The 20,260-nt window shown below is 36.0% G+C and overlaps 1 protein-coding gene across 2 annotated transcripts; it reads right to left on the reverse strand.

Moving 5' to 3' along the window:
• Positions 1 to 6,646: 6,646 nt before the first annotated feature.
• LOC110680518 (serine-enriched protein-like) lies at positions 6,647 to 16,308 on the reverse strand. Of its 2 annotated transcripts, none has more exons than XM_021856316.1 (4): positions 16,228 to 16,308; positions 15,767 to 15,888; positions 7,396 to 7,742; positions 6,647 to 6,940 (listed from the first exon to the last, which is right to left on the reverse strand). In XM_021856316.1, exons 3-4 carry the CDS (start codon positions 7,723 to 7,725, stop codon positions 6,884 to 6,886), a joined length of 387 nt encoding a protein of 128 aa, XP_021712008.1. In that variant the 5' UTR covers positions 7,726 to 7,742; positions 15,767 to 15,888; positions 16,228 to 16,308; the 3' UTR covers positions 6,647 to 6,883. The 2 variants fall into 2 exon arrangements, with proteins under 2 accessions (XP_021712008.1, XP_021712007.1); XM_021856315.1 differs by having other exon boundaries at positions 6,650 to 6,940; positions 15,521 to 15,888.
• Between the last annotated feature and the right edge of the window lie 3,952 nt (positions 16,309 to 20,260).

The raw sequence follows: 20,260 nt of genomic DNA on the forward strand, positions 1-20,260 counted from the left end.
TCTCTCTCTCTCTCTCTCTCTCTCTCTCTCTCTCTCTCTCTCTCTCTCTCTCTCTCTCTCTCTCTCTCTCTCTCTCTCTCTCTCTCTCTCTCTCTCTCTTTCCAGGAGCTGGCCCCCATGTAATCCTCCAAGAATTCCTCCAGGAGTTCTTCCAGGGATTCTACCAAGAGATCCTCCAGAAGCTCCCCCCGGAGTACCTCCTGGAGTACCTTGAGAGGTTCCAAAGGAGATTTTCTAGGATTTCCTCCAGGAATTCTTCTTGGTATTTCGTCGGGGATTTCTTCACAAGGATTCTCTCAGGAGTTCCTTTGTGGATTCCTCCATAAGTTTCTCTATGGTATCTTTCAGGAGCTCCTGCAGAAATTCTTCCAGGAGTTTCTTCAGGAATAATTCCAGGAGATTCATGATTCCTTCAGGGTTTCTTACTAGAATTCTTCTCCAGGTATATCACCAAGATTTCCTTCAGGGATATTCCTCTAATGGAGTTCTCCCAGGATTTCCTCTAGGAGTTCTTTCTGGTATTTCGTCGGGGAGCTCCTCCAGGAATTCTCTAAGGAATTCCTTTATGGATTCCTCCATAAGTTTGTCTATGGATTCTTCCGGGGGCCCTGGAGAAATTCGTCCTGAAGTTTCTTCAGGAATTCTTCCAGGAGCTTCTCCAAGTATTTTACCAGGATATCCGTCATGGATATTTCTGGAGAAATTTCTGGAAGAATCCCTGAAGGAATAGGTGGTAAATTTGCAAAAAAATCCTGAAAACCCCGTAGAGGAATGCGTGGAGAATACCATGGAAGAATTCATGAGGAAATACTTGGAAAGAATTCTGAAAAATAAAATCATGTAAACATCTGGAAAAAATTCTGGAAGAATTTCCCAAGGAATCCGAGTCTGAATGCTTTGAGGAATCTCTTGAACAATCTTGAAATATCCTGGAGGAGGATATCTCTGGAGAAAATGCCATAAAAGTTGCACTAGATATTTCTTTGGAAACTACTTAAGATTTTTTTTTCCAATAATTCTAATAATTCTAATAAAGCATTCATAGACATTCCGCAAGTTATTTGTTAGGGAATTCCTCCAGGAATTCCCCCAAGTAGTTCCCTAAGAAATCCTTCAGATAATTATTCAGGCGTTTATGTAAGGTATCCTCGATGATTTCTTGATGGAAATGCTGGATGACTTCCTGAAGAAGACTCTTACATTGCAGAAGGATAGTCTGGAAGAATTCCTCAAGAATTTTTTGGAAGAGAAATTATTGATAGATTCCCTGAAGAAAAAAGTAGAAGGAACCTTCCTCAGCCGAGTGTTTAGAGTCCGCGGCTACAAAGCAAAGCCATGCTGAAGGTGTCTGGGTTCAATTCCCGGTTGGTCCAGGATCTTTTCGTAATGAATATTTCCTTGACTTCCCTGGGCATATCATTGTACCTGGCACACGATATACGAATGCGAAAAATGGCAACTTTGGTAAGGAAAGCTCTCAGTTAATAACTGTGGAAGTCCTCAGAGGAAGACGAAGCTGAGAAGCAGACTCTGTCCCAATGGGGACGAAATACCAAAAAAAGAAGATGGATCTTCAAGATTTGCATGGGACAAGAAATGTAAGACCTATTTACTTTCCTCAAATAAATTAATTCGAAATCAAATTGAATTTCCTAATTAAAAACATTTTTTTTTTCAATAAAAAAAATACAAAAACGAAAGAGATTTTTGATATGATCTGTCCAAGTGTTCAGCTAAAGAATAGAACAGAGAACCCAAAATTGCGATGTGTAATCAAGAAAAAGATGAATAGTGTGAAGAAGAATAAACTTCAAGAATGAACTAGCTTCAACGCTCTATGGAAATGTTGTCTGACGAAAGCGTAAATAAGCTGTTTCAAATGGCTCATGATGAATGGAAAATTCAATAACTGATACAACTAATTGATTTTTTTTTTTTTTTTTTTTTTTTTTTTTTTTTTTTTTTTTTTTTTTTTTTTTTTTTTTAATTTCTTTATTAGTATCATTCCAAACATTACATTCATTTCTTATATCTAGGTGTTCTGTGTTATTTGACAACACTATCATCCTAATTTGGTAAAACAAATTTAAGATTTAATTAACATTTTGTTAACAACATATTACATTTCATTTGCCGTAGCAGTTCAGTTTTTTTTTACAGGTGAGTTGATTTCACCTGCTTATAAGAGAAAAAAAAATGTTTTTAATATACTTAACCTAACTTAACCTAAACATATAACGCATTAATCGTGGCAATAGAAGATTGTAACGATTTTTGCCTGAAATTATTAATGATTGTATTTGACATTTGTTCCAATGTTTCAACATTGGATATTCTATGTAACTCATTGGTACTATACCAGGGAGGAAGCCTCAGAATCATTTTCAAAATTTTATTTTGAATTCTCTGCAGAGCTTTCTTCCTGGTATTACAACAGCTAGTCCATATTGGTACAGCATATAACATGGCTGGCCTGAAAATTTGTTTGAATATCAAAAGCTTGTTCTTAAGACAAAGTTTTGATTTTCTATTAATAAGGGGATAGAGACATTTTACATATTTATTACATTTGGCTTGAATGCCCTCAATGTGATTTTTGAAAGTTAAATTCTTATCTAGCATGAGCCCTAGATACTTAACTTCATCTGACCAATTTATTGGAACCCCTCTCATCGTGACAACATGTCTACTTGAAGGTTTCAAATAAAGAGCTTTTGGTTTATGTGGGAATATTATTAGTTGAGTTTTGGAAGCATTAGGAGAAATCTTCCATTTTTGCAAGTATGAAGAAAAAATATCCAAACTTTTTTGCAATCGACTACAGATGACACGCAGGCTTCGTCCTTTGGCGGAGAGGCCTGTGTCATCCGCAAACAAAGATTTTTGACATCCCTGAGGTAGCTCAGGTAAGTCAGATGTGAAAATATTGTATAATATTGGTCCCAAAATGCTGCCTTGAGGAACACCAGCTCTTACAGGAAGTCTTTCAGATCTGGAGTTCTGATAATTAACCTGAAGTGTACGATTTGACAGATAACTTTGAATTATTCTAACAATGTATGTTGGAAAATTAAAGTTTTTTAATTTTACAATCAAACCTTCATGCCAAACACTGTCGAATGCTTTTTCTATGTCTAGAAGAGCAAGACCAGTAGAATAGCCTTCAGATTTGTTGGAACGGATCAAATTTGTTACACGTAAAAGTTGATGAGTGGTCGAATGTCCATGGCGGAATCCGAACTGTTCATTGGCAAAAATTGAATTTTCGTTGATGTGGGCCATCATTCTGTTCAAAATAACCTTTTCAAAAAGTTTACTGATGGAGGAAAGCAAACTGATTGGACGATAGCTAGAAGCTTCTGCAGGATTTTTGTCTGGTTTTAAAATTGGAACAACCTTAGCATTTTTCCATTTGTCAGGAAAATATGCTAATTGAAAACATTTGTTAAATATATCAACTAAAAATGATAAGCTACTTTCTGGAAGTTTCTTGATGAGGATGTAGAAAATTCCATCATCGCCAGGAGCCTTCATGTTTTTGAATTTTTTAATAATAGTTCTCACTTCTTCCAAATCAGTCTCCCAGGCATTTTCGAAAACGTTCTCTTGATTGAGAATATTTTCGAACTCCTGAGTAACTTCATTTTCAATTGGACTAGTAAGTCCTAAATTAAAATTGTGCGCGCTTTCAAACTGCATAGCAAGTTTTTGAGCTTTTTCGCAATTAGTTAGTAATAATTTGTTTTCCTCTTTCAATGCCGGTATTGGCTTCTGAGGTTTTTTCAAGATTTTCGATAATTTCCAAAAGGGCTTAGAGCCAGGGTCCAATTGAGAAATTTTATTTTCAAAATTTTTGTTTCTTAATTGAGCAAAACGTTTCTTGATTTCTTTCTGCAAATCCTGCCATATAATTTTCATAACAGGATCGCGAGTGCGTTGAAATTGCCTTCTCCTCACGTTTTTAAGACGGATCAAGAGTTTAAGATCATCGTCTATAATCACGGATTCAAATTTTACTTCACATTTTGGAATTGCAATGCTCCGGGCTTCAACAATGGAATTTGTTAAAGTTTCAAGAGCATTGTCAATATCAAGTTTAGTTTCTAAAGAAATGTTAACATCAAGATTGGAGTCAACATACGTTTTATATATATTCCAGTCGGCTCGTAAATAATTGAAAGTGGAGCTGATAGGATTGAGAATCGCTTCTTGGGATATTTGAAATGTAACAGGGACATGATCAGAATCAAAATCAGCATGAGTAATCAGTTGGCTACAAAGATGACTAGAGTCGGTTAAGACCAAATCAATCGTGGATGGGTTTCTAGAAGAGGAAAAACATGTGGGGCTATCAGGGTATTGAATTGAGAAATATCCTGAAGAGCACTCATCAAATAAAATTCTGCCGTTGGAATTACTTTGAGAATTATTCCATGACCGATGTTTGGCATTAAAGTCACCAATGACAAAAAATTTTGACTTATTGCGAGTCAATTTTCGCAATTCAGTTTGGAGCAAATTAACTTGCTGCCCAGAGCATTGAAAAGGCAAATAGGCAGCAATGAAAGTATATTTACCAAACTGTGTTTCAACAGAAACACCTAAAGTTTCAAAAACTTTAGTTTCAAATGATGAAAACAGTTGATGTTTTATACGCCTATGAATGATGATTGCAACTCCCCCACATGCCCCATCAAGTCGATCATTACGATAAACAAAAAAGTTAGGATCTCTTTTGAGTTTAGATCCAGTTTTTAAATACGTTTCGGTAATAACTGCTATATGCACGTTATTAACCGTAAGAAAATTAAACAGCTCGTCCTCTTTACCATTCAGAGAACGAGCATTCCAATTTAAAATATTTAAATTATTATTTGGATCCATTAGAAAAACGTAATCCAATAACAATTTGATTTGTAAATTTTACACCTACTTGGACTGCTTCAGTCATAGTGGTGGCTTTGAACATTGCATCAATCATTAGATTCAATTGTTCAGTTAGAAAATTAAAATCAGAGGCAGACATGTCATGTGATTTCCCATTGGAATTTCCGGTAGACGAAGAAGCGGAGTTACCTGTGGCGGTAGGGGTTTTTCCATTTGATTTGAAACAAGTGGAATGGGTACCCATGGATCGAACAGGGGAGGAGTTCGAATTTCCTGCTACGATATCGGCAAAGGATTTACCGTGGGTAGATACATTCGAAATAGAAAGATTCGAACGGCTACCCGACGGATTAAAATTAGTTTGTGAATGAGCATGATTATGATCTTCCTGATGGGTATGATTCATGATCAAGCGATCGTTAACTGAAAAATGAGCATTGTTCGATACTCTACCAGGCAAATTCCGGAAACGACCGTTATCGTAACGGATATTATCTTTCATCTGCCTGGCACGAGCCTCAATGACCTTTTTGCGTGAAGGACAATTCCAAAAATTGGACTTATGGTTAGCCCCGCAATTACAACATATGAATTTGGTGGTATCTTCCTTCACTGGACAGGCGTCTTTGGCGTGAGAAGAACCTCCGCAAATCATGCATTTAGCATCCATGCGACAATTTTTTGTACCATGACCCCACTTTTGGCACCGACGGCACTGAGTGGGGTTCTGGTAATTTCCTCCAGGTTTCTGGAAATGTTCCCATGTCACACGGACATCAAACAAAAGTTTTGCCTTTTCTAAAGCTTTAATATTATTTAGTTCTTTTTTGTTAAAGTGAACTAAATAAAATTCTTGAGAAAGCCCTTTCCGAACAATGCCAGATTGGGTTCTCTTTTTCATAATGATTACTTGGACTGGGGAAAATCCAAGTAAATCATTTATTCCATTTTTGATCTCTTCAGGTGATTTATAGTCACTTAAGAGACCTTTCAAGACAACTTTGAACAAACGTTCAGTTTTGTCGTCATAAGTAAAAAATTTGTGCTTCTTCTCTTCAAGATGTCTGAGAAGAAGCTCACGATCTTTAAGAGTTTCCGGCAAAACGCGACAGTCTCCTTTCTTTGCGATTTGGAAGGAAACCTTGATTCCCCTAATGGAGTTCAAGATCTCCTGCCTAAATCCCCCAAATTCGGAACAACTGACCACGATAGGCGGCACTCTTTGCTTCCTCACTTGAATCAAAGAGCCTGGGCTAGAAGCTGCTTCGATTTGGTGTTCGGAAAATTTGTCTAGAGCATCGAACTGATTGATCATTTCGATACAATTATTCATTTCACCCTTGGAAGAAAGTTCGCATTCCGGAGAAACGTCCTTTCTTCCTTTCTTGCCACGTGTAGTGACAGTTTTAAAACCCACTTTTTTGGAAGGAAGTAGTGAATTCAGAGATTCACCCTTCCTTTTGTTTGTTGTTGATACCATGTTTAATTAATAAACGAAAGAAGACGTGACCTTCGAAAGGTTTTTTCCCAAGACGGTGTCCAAGAAGGATTACCACCGCTAGCTTTCGCCAACGGGTCCAACGAAAAATCGAAGGCACGGGTCCAAACAAGGATCGTAAAGGGATCAATAGTAGAAAAATAGTACTGAAAAGTACTGTTTTAGTAGCACTGAAAAGTACCGTTTTTAATTTTAGCACTGAAGAGTACTGTTTTTGTAGCACTGAAAAGTACTGTTTTATTGCTTTAGGTAGTTTTTAAGAAAACTTCCAAGAGCAGAGAGAATTCGTGTACGCACAGCACGAAGGTACGATGCGCACTATACAACTAATTGATGATTTATCATACGTTGAACCGATAAAACGAAACACTGAGACATGCATTACTTAGCCAAGCCAAAGAGAAAACAGAACAACTGCGCCTATCTATAGCTAGCTAGCCGAAATGATTAAAACACCATCAAGAGATCTAATAGCTCTGGGACTGTACGGACTCATTTCTAGGATTTTTCTTTTACCTCGGCGATTGGCGCCAGCTGCTGATTGAAGCCACTTCGCTAGATTTGGTTATTTTTTTTTTTCGGAACAATGATGACGATTTTATTATTTTGTTTCAAAAGTGGTTTAGTTTTCAGGATTATTTTTTACAGAAACGATTCGTTATTCGTTGCACCAATAAAAAAGGCATGGAAAAAACGGGGAAACAGAAAAGTGAACAATGAATGATATTATTTCGTTCCAGCAACATAACACACGCACAACGATAAGATATGTAGCTTTTGGTGGTTTGGTGATTATGTACAGGATTGTGTTGTTGTTTTCAGAATTGTTCAGAATTTGTGGAATATCGGTCAGTATTACATATTTACAAGTGATGTTAACTGTTATTTTAAAAATGTCTGGATGGTGTTATGTGGTTTATTGATCATTCTGTAAGCATTTGATGAATTCTGCATCTATTTTGAACTCCAACATTTTTATTTTTATACTTAAGAGATAACTCAAAACTCACCTGTTGAGCCGCATTCTGCAAGTTCAGCAATGGTTCCGAGGATCGTTTCAAAAATAGTCGCAGTTTGTTCTCCCTCGGGGGTGGTTCCTTTTTTCGTTGGGGTGAAGGTGCCTGGTACAGCATCTTCTGGAAGACACGGGACCGTGCTGCCAGGACAGCTTTTACGGCACAGACCGGTTCCCGGGTTTCACCGACCAGAAACGTCACATCGCATAGCTCCGGCATCGAGGCAAGGAACTTCATGTCCTCCGCCAGACCTGACTTGTTTTCGAACGTGGACAGATCCGGCTCGGCATCAGCCATGCCAGAAAGTGGCAACACTTCAGGCATAGCTGTTATTTCTATTGCTACAAGTACAGAGAGAAGAGACTATAATTAGATTCATGAAAAAGCCATCCACCGAATTCTCATTCGACCGAACAACAGGACTGATTGGGCGCTACGCAACATAGCAGGCCAATCATTTTCCCATTATGTCGTCTGAGTAGGCTATACATCTAAACACCGTTGCCCTTTTGTTGATTCAATCGTGAAAGCGGTGCGAAGAAAAGAAAAAACGGAAAAAAGGATTTCCAGGTAACCATGCCAACTAAGGGTATGTGATATGCATTGTATTCATATCGAAATGAAACGAAACGATACGATACACGAGATTGCTGGCATTGCTTATAACGAAACGATGCGAAGCATGAAAGTGTATCGTGTAATTCTATACAAAATCCTAAAAAGGTCAATTTTTTTCTGAACGGAATGAAATTTTTACCTTGGTTCACGGAATATATTTTCATCATTACATGTTTAGATTTTTTTTAGAATGGTTTGAGAAAACATGGATCTCCCTAACTAAAAAGCATGCAAAATAATATAATACATTGGACAGATAAGGGTTCTGATTAATGTCTATAACTCATATAATGTACACAATTTTTATTTTTTCGAGCTGTTCATGGATTCTCGAAAAGATAAGATTTCAAAGTTTTCCAAAGGTATTATAAAAGGTTATTGGGGGCATCCAATAAATTCCTCAGGGTTCTTAAAGTATGCCCAAGAGCTCCTGACAGATCTGCAAAGGTAACCATGGAAACCAAAGGGTTCTTAGAAGTTGTCAGGGATTCCTGAGGGGCTTTCAGGCTCTCCCTACAATCGGCTGACCATACGTACCGTATTTAACGGGACAGTACCGTATTTACTACCTCAACGAGCTGTCCCATCGTATTATCCTATGCTTAAATTGTCCCGTATTGGAAATAGATAATAAGGACCAGGGTTGGGAAAAAATCTGAAATTCACTCTACAATAGTCAAACAAAGCCAATCACAGTCGGCGAAGCCAGTGAAACTCACGCCCATCGCTGCTGTAGGCAAAGAGCCTTGAAAATTGCAAAACACCCGTTGCTAAGGGCAACCCAAAATTACTGTAGAAAAATGTTCTATTTCCCGCTGCATTTCCCGCATTTAGAGCTTTCAATGACACTACTGATTTAGAGAAATTTATGTACCCAATATAGGCTACTTGATGAGATTCACGATTTTAAACTACTGTAGTGAGAGAGCCACGTGATTTTCGCGAAATTCAAGCCTACTACTATTACCATTCCCAGCACTGATAAGGACAGTATATTAAGGTGAAGATGAATCGAAACCAAACCTCAAATTTTCAAGAGCACGAATCTGGAGAACCGAACATCTGTTCAGGCTGAAAACTTCATCGATTGGTCACTAGCTGGTGGGGACCATTCGATTAAGTTTTCAGCTGTTCGGTTCTCCAGATCCGTGCTCTTGAAAATTTAAAGTTTGGCCTCGATTCATCTTCACCTTAAACAACAATTGAATTAAAATCAGCATGATGATTGAAACATTACCTCTCACGATGAGGACCTGGGAATCAATACCAAAACCGTTGATTCCAAGATAAACTATCTCTTTCCTAATGAATCTCATTAGTAAAGACAGAAAAAAAATATCATATAAAACCAAAAGAAATATTTTCCGAAAATTGTTGATTCAAACTTCATATGAAAACGGAATGTTTCCCGAACTCGAGTCTAAAATTGAAGTTAACTTTTCTTAAACTTAACCTTTATTCCATGATCCTCCGATTTTCTAGTGTTCGTCGAAAATCTGAATCTAATTATAGTATGATTTTTTCAACAGAGATTAGAATGAATTTATATACTTATTTGTCATACTAGACTTAAAAAAAGTGACCCGACGAAAAAAAAACTATTGATAAAAAATCAATAAATTATCGATTTTCAATGATTTTTTTTAAATGATTTTGAATAATGTAGATTATTAGCAACAACTTTTTTCTCTCTCGCAGTTTGATAGCTCAGATCTTTTGATCCATGAAGCCAAGGGTTGTGAAGATAGTAGTGGTGTTGAAACTTTAAAGCAACAACTTTTGTTCAAACACTTTTTCAAAAAACGCCGTTATGACAGCAAAAATGTCGATAAAAGCTGTGGGAATGAAATGGTTAAGAAGACCAATTTCGGAGATGAGGATAACAATCGAACCTATTTACAATCTCCTTTCATTTTTTTTTTGGCAAAACTTAGAAAGAAACTGAACAAAAACTTTTTTTGACTAAGATTATTATTGTTTGTTGAATGTTGAATGTTTTGCTTGAATCTGTATGTTAACTGTATTTACACTTAGTCGTTGTTTTTGTTAAATGTGGATTGTAACATGTTATTAGTTTGAAACATATTTTTAAGAATCAATCTGTGCGGCATGGCACAGAGCCTCCACAGTTATTAACTGAGAGCTTGTTATGTTTTGTTGTCAATTTTTGCATACGTATATCGTGTGACAGGTACGCAGATACTATGCCCTCGGCCGTCAAGGGAAACTTTATTACGATAAGGTGTAGGATCGAATGGGAATCGAACCCAGACAATCTCAGCATGGCTTTAGTTTGCAGCCGTGAACTTTACCACTAAGCTACGGAAGGTCCCTATGAGAGCATTATTAACGTTTTTAAGGGTCTGTCTCAATTCCGTTGTTAAAATGAGTCCGAACTTGAATTTGACAGTTCGGAAATTATTTCCCCTCTTATTTCAATCTGTTAAAAATAAGTCTGCTTCAGAGGAGACTTACTTTTGACAGAGCGCAAATTATTTCACTAGTGCGTGTTTTGTTATTATGAATGCCGGTTACGTTTTTGTTCCCGCTTTGATTATCGATGTGGTCGGTCTGATCTTCCAGCTGCACCAAGGAACTCTTGTAAGTTAGAAAATGCAATGGATCATTAAAATAACCAAAACGGTCGCTATGGAAAGCATAGATAGCGCCACCGTAGCCTTGTGTGTTTGACAGAACAGCAATGCTGTCACAATGTTAATTCCCATATACAGTGGCGCCTTTGTTTTGATGCGGTGAGCACTGACAAAAACTACCTTCAATGATCCATTCGCCGGATTTTTGTCAGTATCCATGCAAGATACCCTGCTTCGGAAGTACGGCGCATCCGGATGCGAATCGAATGCACCACTTCCGAAGTTAGGTATCTAGCATAGATTCCGAGAAAAATCCAACGTCGGAAAGGAACCGTTCCTAGCTTTTTAACCGAGAGATAAAACTTCCTTGGTGCGAAAAGTTGTTCAATCGGGATGGTCAAACAAAAAAAATCTGGGTGGGATGAAACGAATAGTTGCAGGGCTGTTAGCGAGTCACTTTTTCCTGGTAATTGAAAAGTCACTATTTGCGACAAAATTCACTTTTACAGGTAAAGCTAATTATTCTGTTTCGCTCAAGAAATCCCTTTACTGAATGGGTCAAGGAATGTTCTAAAGAGAGCTTCATTTTACAATGACATTTTTTTTCAACTGCGTACTGCGATCAAAGCAATGTGATTTTATTGACCATTTCATTCAAGTAATTTCCCACGCATCGGGATAGGCGATTACTTTTTTTGTCTATGATAAAGAAAGTATAAGATGAGCTAGCTCCTCAAACTCAAACAGCAAGACAATATTCATAGCAATAATGTTTCACAGATTTTTGTTATTTTAAGAACATCAAATTTTTTAGGGAGAAAGTACATGATATTGTTATGTATGACAACAGTATTGTCGTTTAAATTGAAAAATTTTTTGAGGGCGAGCATTTTGCGGCATTCCAGCAAGTGTCGTGCAGTTTTGTCAAAATTTGTGAAAAAGAGAAAAAAAATCATGAACCTTGCTTCAATTTTAAATAAAATAAAACTGATTTAGAACATTTGTAAAACGTTGATGTTTATGTATTTTTTTCTTTAGATAATATTAGCCCACTCAAGAATTTTGCGCTCACACTGGATATATGCAATAATACAGCATAAAACGTAGAGAACTTCATCTCGCGTTTTTTTTTCTGGTTTCACACTAATGGCATTATGAAAAACCATTATGGATACGTGCAGATTTTCTTTGATTCTAATAATAAATTCATAACATATTTGTCCATTACGCATCCTGTAAATCAGTAATGATTATTATCGATCAGTAGAGGAACAGCAACCACAAACTTGTAAAGCAGAAAATAAGTATAAGTAAATGCAAGAATTACGAACTGATCTTCAAATAATTTTTTTAATGATATGTATTATGAATCAGGTAGAAAAAAAAAGGCAGACACATTTTTTAAATTATTATTTTTTATCTTTGTTCGAGCATCGCAAGTAATATGTAATAAGTGCGCTGTGTTCATTAAAAACGTAAGGAACACCCTTGAAAAATGATTTCGAAGCGCGTCGCGAGTGAGCTGTTCGCTGTCCGGTTTGGTGGCGGTGCGACAATATTTTGTGTTAACCTGCTTGCACTTGTGGTTGGAATTTCCTGAATCGGCAACGATTGCGAAATGGACCAGACACAAGGCTTCTTCACATGTTTTATCGAAGATGCAGTATTTGTGGTATTTTGTAAGAGCTTATCTGCTGCATTTCTTAAAAATCAGAGTACCTTAAGGTAAAACTTGAATTATAACTAAATATATATGTTAAATAATAACACAAATCATCTCGGCTTATTACGGTGATCGAATAAAAGTAACTTCTTTGGCATGCAAGTTCCAGATAAAAAGTAACAAATGGGTAAAATCAATCCCTACATGGACTTGCTTTTATTCCAAAACAAAGTATGAGAACAGATTGAAGCCGATTGCGATCGATAAAATGGTACTTGACAAATTTAAGTACCGTTAAGTCACCAGTCACCGTGCGGCCTCCATTCACCGTGCACATACAAACAAATTTCTACACAATATTCATACCATTTTTACAAATTATTCTTTTGTCAGCAAAATAAGATAAAACTCATGAAATGAAGTAGTTTTTGTCACAAAGCATTTTGAAAAACCTAGTTTATGTAGTCAAAATCATGTGAATTCTGTTTGATAATGATATTTTTCAACACTCTTAGTAGAAACGCGAAAAAATCACATTTTTTCATTTTAACGATAGAGTATGAAATTTTTTAAAATTTCAACAAGTTTTCACTGTGGATACTATTAGTAAGATGTATTTCATCGTATGAGCAATAAGATTTTATTTCAAATTAAAATTTTTTTATTTTGTTCCAGTCGAAACCCAAATGCACGGTGAATGGACCCTTTTCAATATATATGGTTCCTATTACCGTGCATTAGTGTAAAAGGCATGAAACTATTCGGCAATATTAGATTTATTGTTATGTTGTCATTGAACTACTTCATATTTAGTTTTCGAGTGAATATGGAATGGTTTGGACAATACAGTCAAACCTCCTATAACGGTTTTAATGAAAAAATAATGACTTAGACAATTTTTTTATTTTTTTTATCGTTTTTATTGTAAATGATGATTTGAATACTCTTAAAAATGAGTGCGCACACTACTAGCAACATAGTTGCACCATCAACAACGTATCTTCGAGATACAAAATTAAATCACGACGAAAACTATGCGCACGGTGAATGGTGACATAGAACGGTACGAGGCGACCTTAACATAACATTTTCAAACACAATTTTTGAGTAATTTTTTGTGATGCATCACTAGTTTTAGATTTTTCCCTGAATTATTATATAATTGCACGCTACGTAGTGGTATTCTAGTGCACTTCAAATTATTTGGAAAAGTTAAATAATTTTTTGAAGTGCAATTTTTTCTTAAATGCACGGTGAATGGTAGCTTGACGGTAATTTAACAATTAAAAATAAAGGAATAACTTCATAATTTTTCAACAAAGTTGAGGATTCAAATGAGATGAACAATTTTGCTGTTGACACTTCTGGGTTTCATATATTTTGGATAAATCGTTTGGAATTTTTGGTCCAAAATTTCACTTTAGTCTAATTTTTATTACTAATGTGGTTGTGATTGGAAAAACTACTCAAAAATATATGTAGAAATTCAAGTAATACCTCACGTACAATGAAAATATCACTAAAATCGATCAGTGAATAACTGAGATATAGCCTGCCCAAGTTGATCATTTTGTATGGATAATTGAGAAAGTTGCAAGTTTATTGTCTTTTACTATATATCGTAATTATCAGTCCAAAATAGCGTTGGGCAAATTCGACCAGAACATCGATGTTACTGAATCGATTCAAATTCAATATGTCGAATCGATTCACTGATTAAATTGAATCAATCAAATCGATGTTGTCAAGCACATATGAAAATTTACAAAAACAAGCTTTCAAAATAAGACCAAATGAAATTGCACAATGATTGTTAAATTCCTCCGATTAAATAACGTTTGAAATTAAAAATTATATATTAAACACTTCAAGGCTGATTCAAAACTATGACAACTCATTAAAAAATTCTAAGCAATTACAAAATTTTGAATCGAAACAAAAAATCGATTGAAGAAATCGATTCACTCGATTTTGAGTGCTCCTAACATCGATTCAAAACCGCCCATCGCTAGTCCAAAACAAGAAAAAATATGAGCCCATAATGTTTGATTGTGGCATAAAATATGTCAAATACATAATTTAAGTCATTTAAAAGAGAGTTTGAAGTTTTGGCCGACTTTTGTTCCAGATCAAACCACTGTGCACCGGTAATCAATTCCTTCTCTCGATGATTTTCTCTCCGTATGTCGATATGGCCAGTATCAAAGGTTACTAGACTGCATTTTAGGGATTCAAAACTATTTTCGAAGACGAAATGACGTCTTTTTGTTTTCAATGTTACTGGTAACGGAGTGATTTTCAATCTAGTATTCGTTAAAAATTCTTTCTCTCCCTATCTCGATGGCCCCTTTGATATCGAGCTGTGGAGTCGACTGTATAAGTCATGAGTGACTATCTTGGAAAAGGGAACCCCTAGTAAAGTTTGAGATCATATTGATAATTAATGTTGATGCTGTGATGTCGCCAATTTTGACGGTTTAACGGTTAAAATACCAAAAAATAGAGCAGAAAAATGATCGCATGAAATCAAATTGAAAACTATTAATGAGAGCAAATTTAAAACTCACTGAGATATACATATTTGAGTTTGATAACAAAACGAGCCTGCGCCAAGATAAATGTTTTATTTGTGTATTTTCATATTCTTTGTAGCTGCCAATAATGTTATGATCATAGAAATTTAAAACATGACAAACATTTTAAATGATAGCAAAACGAAAACAAAATATGAAATCAAACATTGTATTGAAATATTGCTATCAAATTATGAGGTCAACTTGATGCTGAAAACAAGATATGTTTTCAAATTGCGTTCGTTTTGATGTTGGGCTTTGCTCGGGATTTGATCACAGCTCATCGGCGTGAGAGGTACGTGTTCTAACCACTGCACCAGATCCCTCCCCTTCAGCTCTTAGTTGATAACTTTGAAAGTGCTCATAAAACACAGGCTCTTCTCCAGTGAGGACGTAATGTCAGAAAAAAGAAGAAGAAAATTCATTACAAATTCGTTCTGTGTCTAGCTCTCCTTATATCCAAGATTCGTTCGATATCAACATGTGAAGAGTAGACTCTATTTAGACGGAACAATTCGAAATATCGCATATCCTTAATGCCAACCCTACGCGTTGGGTTTGAAATGACATTATAACGCCATTATCAGACTATTATTAGGAGTTCATTCTCACACCGAGCTTTAACATATATAAAGATAGATAGGTTCTACAGCATGCAAACGTAAACAAACCTGTTGCAATTTTAGTAGCTTTTCTGCGAACGGTTTCTCAGGAAAGGGGGTGTTGGTAGTGGTGGTAATGGTGGTGGAGTTTTTGTTTTGGATAGTTTTTCAAGTGATTCTGCGAGGGATGCAGGCGGGGGCTGTCTGTCTAAACTCGCGCCGTCAGCCCCGGGGGAGGAAATTAATGCTCACGCTCTCTTCGGCCAACGGGAGAGAGAGAGCGAGTAAAACCAAGTGTTGCGCTTCCACACTCACACTGCTAGGCGAGCGAAGCTTTCCACACGCACACTAACGCACCAACGAAGCTCCTACTGCTTTTCGAATGGCCTCCGAATTTTCCACTTTTCCACCTGGATTGCTTGAAGATCAATTTTGAGCTGAAAACATATGAAAAGAGACGCTACTATAGAAGCTTAGAAGAAAACTGATGGATTTTTATAGTTATAATGCTAAGAAATCACAAAACAGGCGTTAGACTGTTTCAAAATTCCTTATGGAGAACTTTTCACTAATGTCATAGGTCACTTATCGTTCACCAATAAAGTAAGAAATTAAATTGAATTCGTTCATCCCCAATCAACTTTACATGTAAAACAAGCAACTCAACACTTTGAAATAGAAAACAACCATTTTTGTTTAACAGAAAACGCATAAAACTGTAAAGAAAATTTTCCACCTGTGACCTCAGCCCACTAAGAAAAAAAAAAATGACCCACCTCAGCTGGCACAAGAATTTTGCTGTTAACAACTCGATGGTGATAAGAGAACTGACAATGGTCAGCTTCGCATCCTCGCGTGGAAGGGTTTGGTGGAGAATCGATGCCAGTTCCGCCGGGCGCATGTCCGCTCAGTCTCTCTATATGAAGGCCTCTCTGTTGTCACCCATGCCGTGTTGCGTTGTCGGTTTGGAGCTTCAATCGAATCTGTTTGTCAACTGTACCATGTGATTATAAGCTGGTGGGTTAGAATATGCGATCGGAGATGGGCGGCTGTCAATCGCAGCATGCTGTGGAGATGAATGTGGTGGATACTTTACGCGGTTGTTTTTTTATTCGTGCAATTTGCGTGACAGACTTTTACACAAACTTCCCCTTTTTAATGCTTTATTTGTCTCCCGCTGGTCACGTTTTGTTGGAGTAGAAATGACTGCCTCGCGGTTTTTCAAAATGTAAATGATTTTAACGGATTTGGGGTTCTCTTGCGCTTTTTCTATCTTTCTATCAGCTCACCTTCTGTGGAGGCGCATGTGAAGTAGGGCAAAATGGTCCAAAATGCCACTTTAAGGATTTGTGTCGTTTTCTCCTAATAAGATCCACATTTTAACGCCATTCGAAGTCCTTACAGTAACTTTACAATATTTGCTAGCTACCATCGTGAAAACATTTCCCAAATTTGAGTTTTTTAACGGGTTTAAATCGTGTAGAAAAGTTGGTTGAAAAATGGGGGTGGTTCAAAATGACCAAATGGATGGGGTAGAATGCCATTTAGTATGGAGAACTACTAGTTAGCAACCATGTTTCTCCATGAGTTTGCTCTGTGGTATGGAAACGCTTATTCCTTTATGAAATCATCGGAAAACCTTAATGTTTAGGCAAAAAAGGGAAAAATGTTGAATTTGGAAAAATCTATAAGTTTATGTACAAGGGTTGTGGCGGCAACTCTTAGCTAAACATATTTTAACTTCGTTTGGCAAAGAATACAAATTGAAACGATCTAGGAATGATTTAATGACGTGGGCCATTTTACCCCATCAGTGCGTCTTGGACCATGTTCCCCTACACTGTGAGGCCTTCTATGGAAAATTTTGTGAACATTCCCATGGAGTTTTCTGTGGAGATTGTTATGGAGACTTTTGTTGAAATTTTTGTGAAGACTGTTGAAAAGAGTTTCATTGACTTCACTGGAGACTATTGCGTAGTAGAAAAATGTATGGAAACTGTTGGATAGCGGAGTTGAATTGAATAAGTCGTTTTGAGTTTGTATTAACTTTGGATGTATTCGCTTTGGTGGTTAGAATAACAATGACCTTTAGTACAAATTCATAAATCAATAAACATAGTTGATTACTGCGATGCAATAAGCAGGAACATTAGGGTGCCAATGGAATGTATGGGAAAAATTTTGCCATCGAATTTCAAAAAATGGTAGTGCTCAAAAGTTTTGTCTCCTCGAAAAAAGTCCCCATGCAAAATTTGAGCTCAATCGGACTTCATTAAGTGGATCCCCAAAGCGGTCAAAGTTTGGCTTTTTTGACCCATGAAAAATCTCCAAAGCGGGGGTACATGAAATTTCCGAAATCGAAAATTTTTTTTTGATGCCGGATGTCTTAGAAATACATAAAACGTCGAGATCTGGTGTTATTTGGAATTTTTTTGTTATTTTGGAAATATTCAGAACAGATCTAACAAATCAACTTTGTATGTATAGTTTTGAATCATGATTCTTCATTGGCATGCAACTCTTCATTAATATATTTTCATTAAAGTTTTCTTTTGAATAGTTAAAATAAAACGTTCCAATAACAATAATCAGTGAATTCAGTGAAGCACAACTCTAACTGCCATAATCAAAATACAGATAAAAAAGGAATGAAATATTTTTGACGTATTCAAATTATGATAATAGCTTGATGGACGACGATGAAGGGCAACAAAAGTGTTTAGTTTATATTTTCAAAAGAGATTCTCAGCCTTGGGCTCCTTCATTCCCGAAACAAAAGTACGTTGCCTTCTGCTTGCTATAGTACACGCGATTCGGTTGTGACAACGTAGGCAATTCCAGTTTTAACTATCAGTTCTCGTTTATTCTTCAAAGATGTATCAAAGTTCCTTATAGAAATTTCGTCGGGATTTCATATGGATTTTTTCGTTGGAGTTTTCAACGGAATTATTTTTGGAGTTTCCTTTGGAATTTTAATCGGAATTTCCTTCGAAATTCCTTTTAAAATTTTATTGGACTTTTCTACGAATTTTCCTTTTGAAATTTTCTACGGAATTTTCATTAAAATTGGAAATTTATCCTGAATTTGCTTCGGAATATCCTGTGGAATTTTCTTCGGTATCTTTAGAAGTGCCCTTTTGAATTTTCTGTGGTATTTCCTTCGAAATTTCCTATGAAGTGTCCTTCGGAATTTCATTCTGAAGTTTTCATTGGAATTCTCTTCGAAATTTACTTCGGAGTTTCTTTTTGAGTTTCCTTCGAAATTTGCTTTGGAATTTTCTTTGGAGTTTCCTTCCGAATTTCTTCTAGAGTTTGTTTCGGAATTTCCTGTGTAATTATCTTTGGAGCATCCTTCAGAATTGTATTCGAAATATTATTTGGAAGTTCTTTCGAAGCATTGGAATTTCCTTCGAAATTTTCCTTGGAGCTTTCTTCGGAATTTTATTTGGAATTTCTTTTGGACCTTTGAAATTTAGTGCGGAATATTCTTAGAAATTTCCTTTACAATTTTCTTTGAAATTTCTACAGAGTTTTCTTGAGAATTTCCTTACAAATTTGCTTTGGATATTCCATAGAAAATTTCTTAGAAATTTTCTACGAAATTTCCTTTTAACTTTCTTTGTTCATTGCAATTTGCTTCGGGATTTGCTTTGGAATTTTCTATGGAATTTCCTTAGAAATTCCCTATTGAATATGCTTTGGATATTTCTCAGAATTGTCGTCGGAATGTCCTTTGGAATGTGCTTCAGAATTACTTTTAGAATTTTATTCAGATTTTTTTTTCGGGATTCTCCTTATATTTTGAAAGTTTCCATCGAAGTTTCCTTTGGAATTTCTTTTGGAGCTGTGATTTTTTCTTCAAAATTTCCTTAGAAATTCCTTTTTGAATTTCATTCGGAATTTGCTTTGAATTTTTTTATGGAATTTCCCATGGAGTTTTTAAAATTTCTTTTGGAATTTTCCACGGAATTTTCTTCGGAATTTCCTTTGGATTTTTTTCGGAATTTCCTTTGGAATTTTCTACGCAATTTTCGTCAGAATTTCCTCTGAAATTTGCTTCGGAAATTCCGTTTGATTTTTCTTAGTTTCCTTCGGAATTAACTTTGGAATTTCCGTCGAAATTTCCTTAGGAGTATCCTTTAAAATTCCTTTGCAGTTTTCTTAGAGGCTACTTATCAAATTTTCTTCAGAATTTCCCTTGGAATTCCTTTATTACTTCCTTCAAAATTCTCTTTGAAATTTCTTTCGGAATTTTGTTTGAAGTTTACTTCCAAATTTGTTATAGAGTTTCCTCGGAAGTTATTTATGATTTCTTTGGAATAACTTTCGGAATTTCCTTCTTCAGTTCTTCAAAATTTTCTTCGGCGTTTCCTTTGGAATTTCTTTCGGAATTTCTTCTGGAATTGCCTTCGGAATTTCCTTTGGAATTCGCTTCAGAAGTTCCTTTGAAATTTTTTATGGAATTTCCTTTGCAATTTCTTTTAGAGCTGGCTTCGGAATTTCATTTGGAATTTTCTGCGCAATTTTCGTCCGAGTTTTCTTTGGAATTTGCTTCGGAACATCCTTCAAAAATCCATTCGGATTTATTTTTATGGAATTTCTTTTTGAATTTGCTTTGGAATTTCGTTTGGAATTTCTTTTGGAGCTACCTTCGGGATTTGATTGGGAATTTTCTACATTATTTTCGTCGAAATTTATTTTTCAATTTGCTTCGGAATTTCTTCTGAGGTTTCCTTCGGAATTCCTTTTGGAGCTTCATGCTAAATTTGATTCGGAATTTCATTTGGAATTTCTTTTAAAGCTTTGAAG

This window comes from Aedes aegypti, unplaced genomic scaffold (assembly GCF_002204515.2).
Source record: "Aedes aegypti strain LVP_AGWG unplaced genomic scaffold, AaegL5.0 Primary Assembly AGWG_AaegL5_hic_scaff_152_PBJ_arrow, whole genome shotgun sequence".
Classification (NCBI taxonomy): Eukaryota; Metazoa; Arthropoda; class Insecta; order Diptera; family Culicidae; genus Aedes; species Aedes aegypti.